We start from the raw sequence: 12,376 nt of genomic DNA on the forward strand, positions 1-12,376 counted from the left end.
AGATGGGCTGGCCTTTTTATTTCCACGTTCCCATAATTCAGAAATGACTGACTATACTTTCTCACCTTTAAAAAAATAAAATCATATCATGGCTGAGATCAAGCCTGAGTAACTTAAAATTGAGTTATTGGGAACGGAAGCATTAGATCATGAAGCATAGTGTTGGTAATATAGGCTATGTGTAAAAATTGTAATCTTTACAATAAAACATGGCACTAGGATCCTTAAGTCTGTTTGCCTTTTATATCATATGCATTAATGTCAAGGATTTTTGTGATTTTATATATAAATCAATCCACCTGGAAATGATGAAATGATGTTTTTCTGTGATTTGTATTGTTTAATCATGGAAATACAGGACCCCTCTTTTTGCCGGTGAACATGGCTACTTTAAAGAAAAATAACTGTTCCATAATTCTGTATTTAAATATTTAAGAGGAAAAATACTTTTCAAAATAGGCAGAAATGCTGAAAATTATTTTCTAGTAAAATTTGTGTTCATTTTGTGTATTATGGTGCTGCTTAAGTGCAGTTAGTGTTTTCAAAGATGTATGCTTTGTTAATAAAATAGACCTGATAGTACTTGAAGAGGTTATTAAATTAATTTTGACTCGTTTCTTAATTTGCTTGCAACAGTCACAATTCTCTTTCACTCTTAGAGTATGTTTAATTCTAATCGTCAGAAGATACTGGAAAGAACAGAAATCTTAAATCAAGAATGGAAACAACGTAGGATACAGCCTGTACACATCATGACTTCTGTGAGCTCATTGCGTGGGACCAGGGAGGTTGGTTAACGTGTTGTGGTAATTCTAGTTACAAAGTTGTCAGCACATTTTGGTTTTACTGGTGAAAAATTGGCTAGCAGGTCATGTGTTAGCCACTAATGTTCTCTTTTCATATGAGGCCCTAGCACCTTTCTAGGAATGATTGATTATTACTCCTATCAGATGCTTACTAAGAAGAAATCAATAAAATGCTACTTAGTTAAGATCCAAATGTGCACAAAATTAAGACTTTTTGCTGCAGAAAATGCTTAGGTCACATGTTACCATCCTTTAATCAGGCCTTGTCTCATGGGCACTTGGGGTCTGATCTAGCTGCCACTAATGTCAATGGAAAAACTTCTGTTGCCTTAAATGGCAGCTGGAGCAGGCCCTCACTTCATAAAAGAACATGCATGAAAATAGTGAACAGATTAGTTTGCATAGGCCTCGCTTATACTAGAAAAGTTGCACTGGCTTAACTAAGTAGGTTGAAAATGGATGTAGTTTAAACTGCAAAAAGTAACTGAAATACTTTCCTCGTGGATTGTATTTTCTAAATGGGCAGCCTACCCTAAATTCTCAATTACTGAGGGACAGTCTTCACTCATTGATTAATATATGTGCTTTCCATAACCAACTCTCTCTATAACTTTTTGTGAGTGATGTACCCGAATACTTGGATGCTAATATCTAAACTGTATTCTTAAATTTACTCACCAAATTTGGGATACTGCTGATTATACACTATATGTATCTTATGACTTTAAAAACAAACTTGGTATTTGTGGATAATTTAAACGCTATACCCAGATATACAGACACTCTTTTCTCAACCTGTGTAGTATATAATTTTAACGTTCGCTTTAATAAAATTTTTAAATCTGTTCTTAAACTGGTGCAAAACCCTAATGTCAGCATACTTAAACTAGTTTAGCTTCTGGTGGTAGACTGACTTTTTGGTGTGAAATGATCTGATGACAAGGAAAGTGTTTTCCTACTCATCAAATTGAGAAGGGCTTGCCATAAACAAAATGAATTTAATTGACAAATTTTCTGTGTTTTGGGAGGGGGATGACTTTTTATTAAGGGGCAAAAAATAACAGAAAATCTGAAATTTTTAAAAGGGAACTTTTATACAATTTGTACTTTTAGCCATAAATATATGTATCTTCCATTTGTCTTCTTTTTGAAACTATTTCCATCCCATGTGTCTTAGTGTTCCTTCTACTCCTCTCTTATGAAAGTAGTCCTGCAAGCAAAAATGGAAAACAGATGACTGGCTCCAGTCCTACAAAACAATGCACACAGGCAAAGCCACACTGGAGTCAGTGGGGCTCCATACTTGCATGGGCTACACTCACATACATACAGGATCAGAGCTTTTGACAGTAGTTTTAACAAATGCTGAAAACAAAAATTGTTAGGTAAGGGTCATGCATCAATTTTTCAGTTCTTTGGAGGAAAAGGGCCAAATTTCACCTTCAGAATTATGATTTGAATATATCAGATTTTGACTTGCTAGCTTGAATTGCCTTCTTGATGAAAGGGGAATTTTATGTTAATTTCCTGTCTGAATCAGTGAATTGATTATTGCATTCTAATCCAGTTTGTCTCATAAAGGACTCTCAAAAGAACTCTACTTTCAGTGCTTGATTTAAAAATTGCCATAATTTATAATAGGAGGATTAAGACAGGAAAATAGTATCTGAATCCTTTTAAAATAAATTTAAATATTTATTTTAGTCTCAAACATATTGGTTGGAGACTTGATATCTTGTGTGCAGTTTTCATGACGGTAACACACTCAGTGTGGGTTGCAAGTATCATAGGTGACACTCCTCTGTTTCTGTAGAGCCACAGACCTTGGTTTTCAGTTGCCTCCAGTGACTAGACTATTGAGTGGCATTGACCAGAGCCACTCCTACAAATGTAATTCCCTTTTTTAATGATTATTGAACTGAGTTCAAAAGCAGGCAGAGTATCACACAGGATCATAAAGGGAATTTAAAATACTGACTTTGTTCTTAACTTTGCATAAACGTAATGTTGCCTTGAGATTTTTAGTTGTATTCATTTTTTTTAAAGGACAAAATCGTTTTTATAACTTTGCACACTTTCTAGACTTAAATTATGTCATGATAAATTGCTAGAGAGCTACTAGTCAAAGAACTAAATCTAAATCAAATTTCTAAAGACACCAACTGGCCAGAGACTAATACAACAGATAGTCTTCCAAGTTATGGTGTCTTTGGAAATTTGAAGCCTACCTTGCTGGCTTTTGGAAGGAAGAAAGCTTTCTGTCTCCCCTTCCTCTCATCTTCCTCGGTACTCTGATGGGAATAGAGGTCCGCTACTGTCCCCTGCAGCAGTATAAGGACTTCTGAAAAACATTTGGTGAAACTGATCAGTGTCTTGTTAATTTCACATTGCTCCTGTCAAAGCAGTACAGGAACAAAGGTACTGTAGCTATCTGTCTGCATACCCAGGTGGAGTAGTTTGCCCACTGTAACATTCTCTTAATGTGTTTAGTATGAATAAAGTTGTGAAGTCAAATACTCAAGAGTTGGGGAAATGCCAGAAGTAAATTTTTCCATACAAGCTTCATTTGATTCCTTTTTTGCATATGCATTATGATGCAGTCTTTACTTGCATGATCCCATACTATTTTTTCCAGAACCCCTGCCTCATTCAGTGTACAGACTTGCTCTGAGGATGAATCGAGGTTGTGTAGTGAAGGGGAAGGCTGTTGTCTGTAGGATCTGTCTCACTTATTGCAGAAGTTGCAAGACAGAGACAGGGAAGTGCAGGAGGAGAGAGGATGGTTTCATGGTTCAAGCAGTTGAATGCTGCTCTGAATTCTGTCCCTGCCTGTGTTGCAAAGTTCCTATGTGGTGCCACATTTTCTGGAAACCCAGCTTGAGATCCTGGGGTTTGATTTGCAGAAGTGCTGAGCACTTGCAGCTGCAACTGAAGTCAGCTGGTCTTTTTAACATTATATATATAGACAATATAGTGATGAGTGCCGTAGAAAAGCCTAAGAGGAAATTAATAATTCTGTTTTCAGAGAAGTGTTTGAATAGTGTGCAGTAGATAACGCATAGGGCCTCACATTAAACAATGAAGATAAAATAAAATATTGAATAGTTATCTATTTAAGGAGAATGGTCTGTCCTATGCAACGAATAAGGCAGGTATCCTGTGGAAAAAAATATGATTGTGTAAGAAAAGATAGAATCAGAATACATATGTACAAGAGCACTGAATTAAGATTTTATGGACAAACTTAATTCTGGCATTTCCTAACTCGTGATAGCTTGACTTTGTAACCTTAATATTATTTTTAAACATAGTTATTTAGTGTGTGATTTTATATAATGTGAGGTCTTCTATGTATTGTACATGTCATACAGTGACCCAATGGAATCTCTTCCCTCCCATCCTTGCTCAACGTCAACTTGTGGCTCCAAACCAGGGAGGTGTTAGAGCTTCTCAATGAAAGTTTAAAAAAAAAAAAAAAAAAAGTATTGAACATAGGCACATCAATGTGTTTTTTTTCCCTAAATGTGTTCTGAGAAATGGCTGAATTGTTTGAGCTGAAACTAAAAAAAACCCCAAAAGAAAACAATAACTACTCTTCAGCCAAGCAGATACCTGGCATGAAAAAATTCAGCCTGAATGGTTAAAGTTTGGTAAAGTTATAAGCAACTCTAAACAAGATTCCCAAAGGGAAAGTGTTGAGCAGCCTTAAGTGTAGGCACTGTTACCACCTCTGCCTATAATTGGGAAGGTTATCTTTGCAAATATAAGGACTTAGAAACTTTAAAAATAGAACCTACAGAAATTGGTTTTGTAGGTACCCCCAGTTATAAGAGCTAGTGAATTTTTCAGGCGCTGGGTTAGAATGTTTATGGATTACTCTAGGACTAACCACATTTATGAATTGTCCAAATGTTTCAGTTTTTAAAACCATTTCTCATTTCACATTTTGAATGTTCTGTTCTCTCTCACCTTTTTGTGATTTCTCTTCCTTCCTATTCTAGGTCTGCAAAAAAGTGAATCGTAAAATAATGTCATATTGAAAGCACTGTTTGACAGCTCAGAGTTCAGTATTAGAGTAAATTTCACTTTACTGTTGTCCTGCACACAGTATACATGGTCAAAGGTTTTGGGATAGCATAGGAATATAGTGGAGGTCAAGACTTACAGACAAGTTGAAGTGATAACTTGTTGAAGTAGACTTTCTGATATTAAAGGATCACCATATCAACTTTCTAAAAAGAAATTCTTTCTTGATCTCAGCAGTGCATTAATGTGAAGCTTGGAGGAATCTTCTTTGTCTCCCAGACAACTAGTTAATACACTATAAACACCAGATAAGACAATTTATCATCAAGTACTAAATCTGTTTTAGATAACAGAAAAACATCATTGCATTTGGTTAAGTAGGCTGAGTGTAATGGTACATGAGAGCCTGGATATCATTGTATGTGATAGTAAAAAAAAGAACAGCATGCTATGGAAACTATTAACAAATATTCTGCTAACAAAATAATTTGTCTCTTTCTTGTTAAACCTATTCCTAATGCTACCACCTAAAAATTGATGTATTTTTCCAAAGGCAGACTTATCTAATTCTGATATGGTTTAAATTTGATACATTTTGTATTTTGTTACCAAAATTGCTACCAGGAGAGAAGTGTAATTTCTACCTCTCATTTCAGTGCTCTGTTACCAGTGATTTAGATTTTCCAAAACAAGTCATCCCGCTCAAGACTCTGAATGCTGTTGCTTCAGTGCCTATAATGTATTCTTGGTCTCCCCTTCAGCAAAATTTTATGGTAAGTGTCACAGTTTCAGGTTAACTGCTCCTGTATTCCTGCATCTGTGGTCCACTCCACGAATGCCACTCAGATCTGCCCTGTCTCCATCTCTTGGCAGGAACCTTTCTCCCACTTCCTTCTGACAGGGTTTTTATGATTACACAGACCTGCCATCCACTGTGATATCTCCAGCAAGCCAGTCTGGTTACAGGCCAGCTCCTGCACTGCTTTCTTTCAGAGGACGATTGATAGTGTTTTTCCCAGTGACCACACAGCTCTTCTAAGCAAGCACGTTTATTCATAGCGCAAAAGCATTACAGAGAAAAAAGAAATTTAAATCCACATTAAACATACCAGAAACCACCCATCTTCCATATGGGGAGTCTGATAGGCCAACATTCCTTCTAACTCGTTAGCAAGGGTTGGGGCCTCCCTTTGGACAGAGAGTGATGTCCATCTGCTGAATCAAAATGAAGGCATGAGCCAGTCCAAGCTCATCCTTTTTATATCAGAAGCCTTTTCTCTCTCTCTCCCAGTCGCTGGCAAACCCAGCCTGATCCTGAATATGCAAACTACCTGAAGGGTTGGAACTTCTCTGGAGTTGGTTAGTCTCAGTGACTCACCGTATTTTCATTCCTGGAGGAGCTGTGTTAACACATTGTACATGGAGTAACAATTATACATAAACCATTCATACATTTAATACAGTTGTCTCCAAAGATGCTGCCTGGAGTTGCAATATCTGTTAAAGTAAGTTAAAAAGTAGAAGCTGTGTGCATTTGGGGAGATAAATTACAGTTTAAGTGGAAACCAATAAACTAGTATATCCAAAAGAATAGAAATCTATTCCATTTGTTTTAATATTCAGATCTGTATAAAATACCTGAAATATTTCTTTCTACACTGCTTCACATCAGTTTTCTTTTCTTGCTCTACCCAATTGCCTCTTTCATTTTTTACCAGTTATTTCATAAACTTGAAAAACTTACAAAGAAAAGGTTGAATATTACAAAGGTGACTGGATGGCAGGTTTTTGTGAGCAGACAAAAGTTTTAGTACTGATTCATTTTTAGAAAGAGGACATTTTAAAGATATTTGTGATTTACACTTGGTGAGTGTTAATGCTTAAGTCAAAAGAGACAGTAATAACACTGGCCATAGACTCAACCTTTCGCACCTAAATCTTCTAGAGTTCCATAACATAAGTATTGTAAAGTTAAGGATATTCCAGTCCTTGGCTTCACCAGAATAGAAATCCTGATTATGTACAATGGCTTTGTATTTAGGACAGATGTCAGTTAAGGTCTAGATTTTGACCTAAATCAAATTTGAACTAAGTTTTTAGAAATTAGGACTAATGCCTGATGTGTCCAGAAGGAAGTCGTAATGAGTTATTGATTATTCTTGCATAATCTATTGTCAGTCTCCATTAAGTCATGTTAATTCTCTGAGATCTAGGATTTATTGTATGATCGGACTACTTATATTATGAACAGACATTTAAATTACTTAGGAAACTGCACTTTTGACACTGTACACAGCTATTTACATATAATCAGTCATCCTTTTTCATGTTAGTTTAGTGCACTGAAGGCAACCATTTTTATTTAGAATAAAAAAATACAAAATATACTAATTACTGTGTGTGCATCAAGCTGACTGATCTTATTATTAGAAGTAATTTTAATCCAGATAAAATCAGCAGCTAATCTACAAGAAAACTCAACCCACAACTAAATGTTTTTCTCTACAAAAAACGAAACATCAACCCTCTATCCCTGAAAGCCAGAATTAAGTTACACCTATCGTATTTAAATTAAATAATTGTAAAGGCATTATTATCAACAAATATTTAATCCATTTTAGACAACAGGTTATCTGTTAACATAATGAGTATCCTGTTGAGGATAAGGGCTTGTCTACGTGGAGGGAAATTGACCAGAATAGTTATAGTGGAATAGTAATTCCACTATAGAAATGCATCAATAACTGCTCGTGTGAGTCTTCTATTACAGAAGAAAGTGACTTTATTTCAGAATGATTATGTGACTATACGGAACGTCACATCTCATTGCAGGTTTGGGGCAGTGGCACTTCTGAAATGGGGGACTCATCAAAATTTTTTCTTGTTCTCCCTGAGAAAATATCTTTGCTTTTATTGTAATCATAAATCTTTCCACATTACTTTTAGGTAGAGGATGAAACAGTTTTACATAACATTCCTTACATGGGAGATGAAGTGCTTGACCAGGATGGAACCTTTATTGAAGAACTGATCAAGAACTATGATGGAAAAGTACATGGAGACAGAGGTGAGTCCAACACACCATGTATATCTGTCATTTCTTCCTACCTAAACATGATTAACAGCTGCTTATGTAGCAGTCAGCTTTATTATATATTTTTATTTATAAGTTAAATATCAAAACTGAAGTATGATTCCTGAGGACTTACTATTTACTAATACTAATTACTGTTTGGTATTCTCCGTCATCCGCCTAAGCCATGTCAAATAGTGAGTATAACAATCATACTTAGCTTTTGTACATGGATTAATATTTATGCATTTCTTTGAAAATATAAACTAAATCCTCACACCAGTCCTGAGGGTGAAATAGCGAGGTTAACTTTGTTGCCCAGAGCATACAGTTAATCATTGTAATAGCTGGGTTTGATATTAGATAAGTCGTGAAACATTTCAAGGACAATCCAATCATCATCCTGTCCCTTTTGACTAGACTTCTGAATTGTAGGGCACAGTGGCATAACCAGATTGAGCCAGGAGATGGAGAGTTAAACTCTTTGGCATTTCATTTGCCTTTACTGTGTATGAATGAATTCCTCTGGCATGCTTCCTAGGTGGGTGGTGTGGATGATTAGGGAGAGGATAGCAGCAAACCACTTCTCTCCTCATTGCCAGTATGGCACAAAGTGACCAGTACCCCAGCCAGCCCAGTCCCCTTTATCTTGTAGGAAGTGTGATATTACTAGAGCTTTATTTTTCTGTTCCTATTTGCTGGTAGAAGGATTTATATTCCCTCTCTTGGCCGCCATAGAGGGATTTGGGAAAAGTCCCTCAAAATTAACAGATAAGAAATTGTTGATTCTCATTCATCCTCCTGCTCAGCCCCTCCTGTCTTGTACTGAATTTACGGATTGTAATGTGCTCTGAGCACTGGATCTGATAACTAAATGTGTAGCCATAGTTTTAAAAAAAACAACTGATATATGGGGTAGAAATAAATACTTCGTTTGCACTTCCTTTGTGTTTTTTGCTTTACTTCCGATCTTGATGAATTTCAGAATGTGGATTTATCAATGATGAGATATTTGTAGAGCTGGTAAATGCACTTGGTCAATATAGTGATGATGAAGATGATGATGATGGAGATGACAATTCTGATGAGCAAGATGAAAAACAGAAAAACCGAGACGGCAACAGAATGGGTATGTCAATCCAGTAGATTTGAAAAACCTTTATTATTGTAGCAGTTTTTCCTGCCTTTATTTGCTCAATAAATGGAAGATGTTCAGATTTGCATTTGTGTTTGTGCTCAGTGAAGTTAACAACTTTATTTCTTCTAGTGATTGCACATGTCTGTTCCACTTCAGGTGTGTGCATGTTTAGTGCACTGTTGAAAACTTTTCCCCCAGTGGTACGCACTGAGGCAGCACATATGTGCATTCTGCTGCCTCGTGCCACTGTGCTGCCCCTGATTCTGCTCAGTTCCTTCACTGCTCATGATGGTTGTCGGAGCATGTTATCTTGCTATTGCAGGTTTTTCTTAAATTGTCTATTTTGTATATAGTTGGTTTTGGTTTTAACCATAGTTCTAGTGTTAGGTTCTTCTAGTCATAAGTAGGGCTTTACCAATTTCACGGCTGTGAAAAACATGTCACAGACCATGAAATCAGCCCTCCCTTGTGAAATATGATCTCCCCTGCTTCTGGGAGCCTGGGGCTCCGAGCTGCTAGTCCAGCCACACTGGGGAGGGTCAGGATTTGTCCTTCCCCTGCATGGCTGCTCTTGGTAGTTAGATCAGATCCAGCTCTAGAGGCAGCACAGAAATGAGGGTGGAACACCCTCACTTCTGTGCTGAAGCAGCCCAGGAGATGGTCTCCGGGCTTCTGTCTCCTCCTGTCCTGTTCCTCCCTGCTGCCGCCCCCCCGCCCCCCCGGGCAGTCCCTCAACTCTGCAGGGACAGGCAGGCTGCTTTGGGGGGAGTTGCGCAGAGCCTGGTAGGGAGCCTGCTAGTCCCGCCAACCTCGCTCTCTTTCCCTCATACCCATTCCCAAGCACCAGCAGGGGGCCAGGCACCTCCCTTTACCCATGTACCTCATTATACTGTGCCATCCAGAGGGAAGCTGTTGATGATCTCTCCGATACAGTCGTCTTTGGGCTCCAGACACTGATCCCTGGCCAAACAGAAGTGACTACTCGCCCACCCCGATTTGGTCAGAGTAAGCTGATTTATCTTTGGAGATTGGCTTACACATGTTGCAGTGGATCATGTGCCTCACCATTCCCTTCTGAGTGGTTACCACCTCTGGCACCCACCAGAGGCTCCATCTTGGCCAGCCACTTGAGGCTGGAAGAAACTGGGCTCCTGGCCTTTACCAGTGGCAGTTCTGGCACACTTGGGGGTTTCTGCTTGCCTCCAGCTCATCTCCTTACCCTCCCTATTCTACTTCATCCAGAACAGTGGTCTCCAAACTTTTTGATTGCACGCCCCCAGGAAAAAACAAATTTGACACAGGCATGCTGCCAAAGGAAAGGAAAAAAAGTGGAAGAGCTGCCGCAGGCGCGCTCCTTCTGCCACCGCAGAATCAAAGGTAGAAGAGCTGCCGCAGCCTTGCTGGCGACGCTCCTCCTGCTGCGCACCCTCTGGGCACATCCATCCTTGGCTTCATCCTCTTCATCGCCTGTGGGGCAAGTGCCTCCTTGCCTCCCCCGATGATTAGAGTCCATCAGGACCCTTTAAAGAGAGTGACTTATGCTTTGGATATCCAGATGGAAGTTGTTAGAGAGAGGTCTCAGGCTGATTGACATTTTAGCTGCCGTAGGACCTGCTCAGATGGTGCTTCCATTTAATTAAGCTATTCTGGAGACCGCCAAAGTGCTCTGATAGACTCCATCTTCCTTTCCCACACAGCAAAAGGCTGAGGTGCAGGTATTATGTCCTCTCACAGGTGTTGAACATTGATTTACCCCCTCCCCTCTGGCATCAGTGGCGGTTTCAGCTGCCATTTGGAGGCTGCCAGACATCTACCCCAAAACAAATGACGCAAAAAAACTTGATTTCATTGGCAGAAAATTTTATTGAACAGCTAGCTTGCAGCTCAGGATTGCTAATCAGTAGGCATTGCTATGATTTCTACCTCTGAGACAATATCTGAAAGTTTAAGGACAGATTGCCAGAGGACAAGAGGCAAGAGTTCCTTTCTATGTTGGACGAGAGTAAGTTGGTGCCCAGGACCTCACTTCAGGAGGTTTTGGATGCTGCTGATTCTGCAGCCAGAGCCACGGCAGTGGCTGTTTCAATTCACAGATGTTAGTGGCTCCAGTCATCATGTCTTCCTCAAGAGGTTCAACCAACCATTCTGTATCTTCCCTTTGAGGGGCCGTTGCTGTTCTCTAGGCAGACTGATGACAAGCTGAATAGTCTCAAGGACTCCAGGGCTACACTCACATGTTAGGGCATTTATAGACCTGTACTAAAAAAGCATCAGTTTTGCCCTCAGCAGGCATACCACTTTCCATCATTTACAGCTTGCCACCAGAACCTAGTTAAGAAAAAGGGCAGAAGTTTTAGGAGGGGAGACACCCTCTCTCTTTCCCCCCCCCACCTCCCCCCCCCACCAGACACATACTCTTCTGCACTACTACCCAGTTTGTGCACGCAGCCTGGGGGTTCTAAGCAAGCATTTTGGTGGGTTTGTCCAGGACTGTTTCTCCTCCTCCTGTCCCACTATCTAAGTGCTTGGTCTTGCATCACTACGGATCAGCGTGTCTTAAGCATGGTGGAATTGGGATACAAGCTTCAGTTTATTTCGGTCTCCCCATCGCACCACCTTCCCAATCCTTTTTCAGGGACCAGTCTTACAAAGAACTTCTCCTTCAGAAGATGCAGTCTCTCCTCTAGTTCAGTGGTCTCCAAACTTTTTGAATCGCGCACCCCCCAGGGCTAGCTCTAGGAAAGCAAAAAAAAAAAAGCTGCTGCTGAAGACGGAGCGGGGAGAGCCGAGCTGCCGCTGGTGTGCCATCGAAGAATCAAAGGTCCGGGAGAGCCAAGCTGCTGCCGTGTCAGCGACACTCCTCCTGCCGCGCACCCCACTTTGGAGACCACTGCTCTAGTTGGAAGCCATAGAGGAAGTTTCTCAGCAATTCAGAGGAACAGGGTTTTATTCCCGCTGTTTCCTGATCTCAGAAGGAGGTCTCAGACCATATTAGACTTGCGACAGCTAAACAGATATCTGAAGAAAATAGTTTTTTGCATTGTCATGCTGGCTTCCATTATCTCTCCCTGGAGACTTGTATGCTGTCTTCGACTTAAAAGATGCAAATTTCCAAGTAGCAATACGTCAAAGCCACAGGACGTTCCTCAGATTCATGGTCAACCAATCTCACTACCAGTTTGCAGTACTATCATTTGGCCTGTCTGCAGCTCCATATGTTTTCAGAAAGTGCATGGCAGTCGTGGCAGCGTTCCTGAGGAAATCAGGAGTTCAGGTGTTTTTCCTACCTGGATGACTGGTTGGTGAGAGGCTGATCTAAAGTTGTGGTGCTGT

At 39.7% G+C, this 12,376-nt stretch overlaps 1 protein-coding gene across 5 annotated transcripts in view; it reads left to right on the forward strand.

The window, feature by feature from the left end:
• EZH2 (enhancer of zeste 2 polycomb repressive complex 2 subunit) overlaps window positions 1–12,376 on the forward strand; it is a 150,841-nt gene that overhangs the window by 103,436 nt on the left and 35,029 nt on the right. For 4 of the 5 annotated variants that reach the window (XM_084619735.1, XM_084619732.1, XM_084619734.1 and 1 more), the window contains 4 exons: window positions 660–788; window positions 5,489–5,605; window positions 7,779–7,899; window positions 8,891–9,034. In XM_084619735.1, the coding sequence (XP_084475861.1) occupies window positions 660–788; window positions 5,489–5,605; window positions 7,779–7,899; window positions 8,891–9,034 (511 nt within the window). The remainder of the gene's footprint in view (window positions 1–659; window positions 789–5,488; window positions 5,606–7,778; window positions 7,900–8,890; window positions 9,035–12,376) is intronic. The other variant, XM_084619731.1, reaches the window with a different exon arrangement.

The sequence above is a fragment of the Lepidochelys olivacea genome (assembly GCF_965140295.1).
Source record: "Lepidochelys olivacea isolate rLepOli2 genome assembly, chromosome: 2".
Taxonomy (NCBI): Eukaryota; Metazoa; Chordata; order Testudines; family Cheloniidae; genus Lepidochelys; species Lepidochelys olivacea.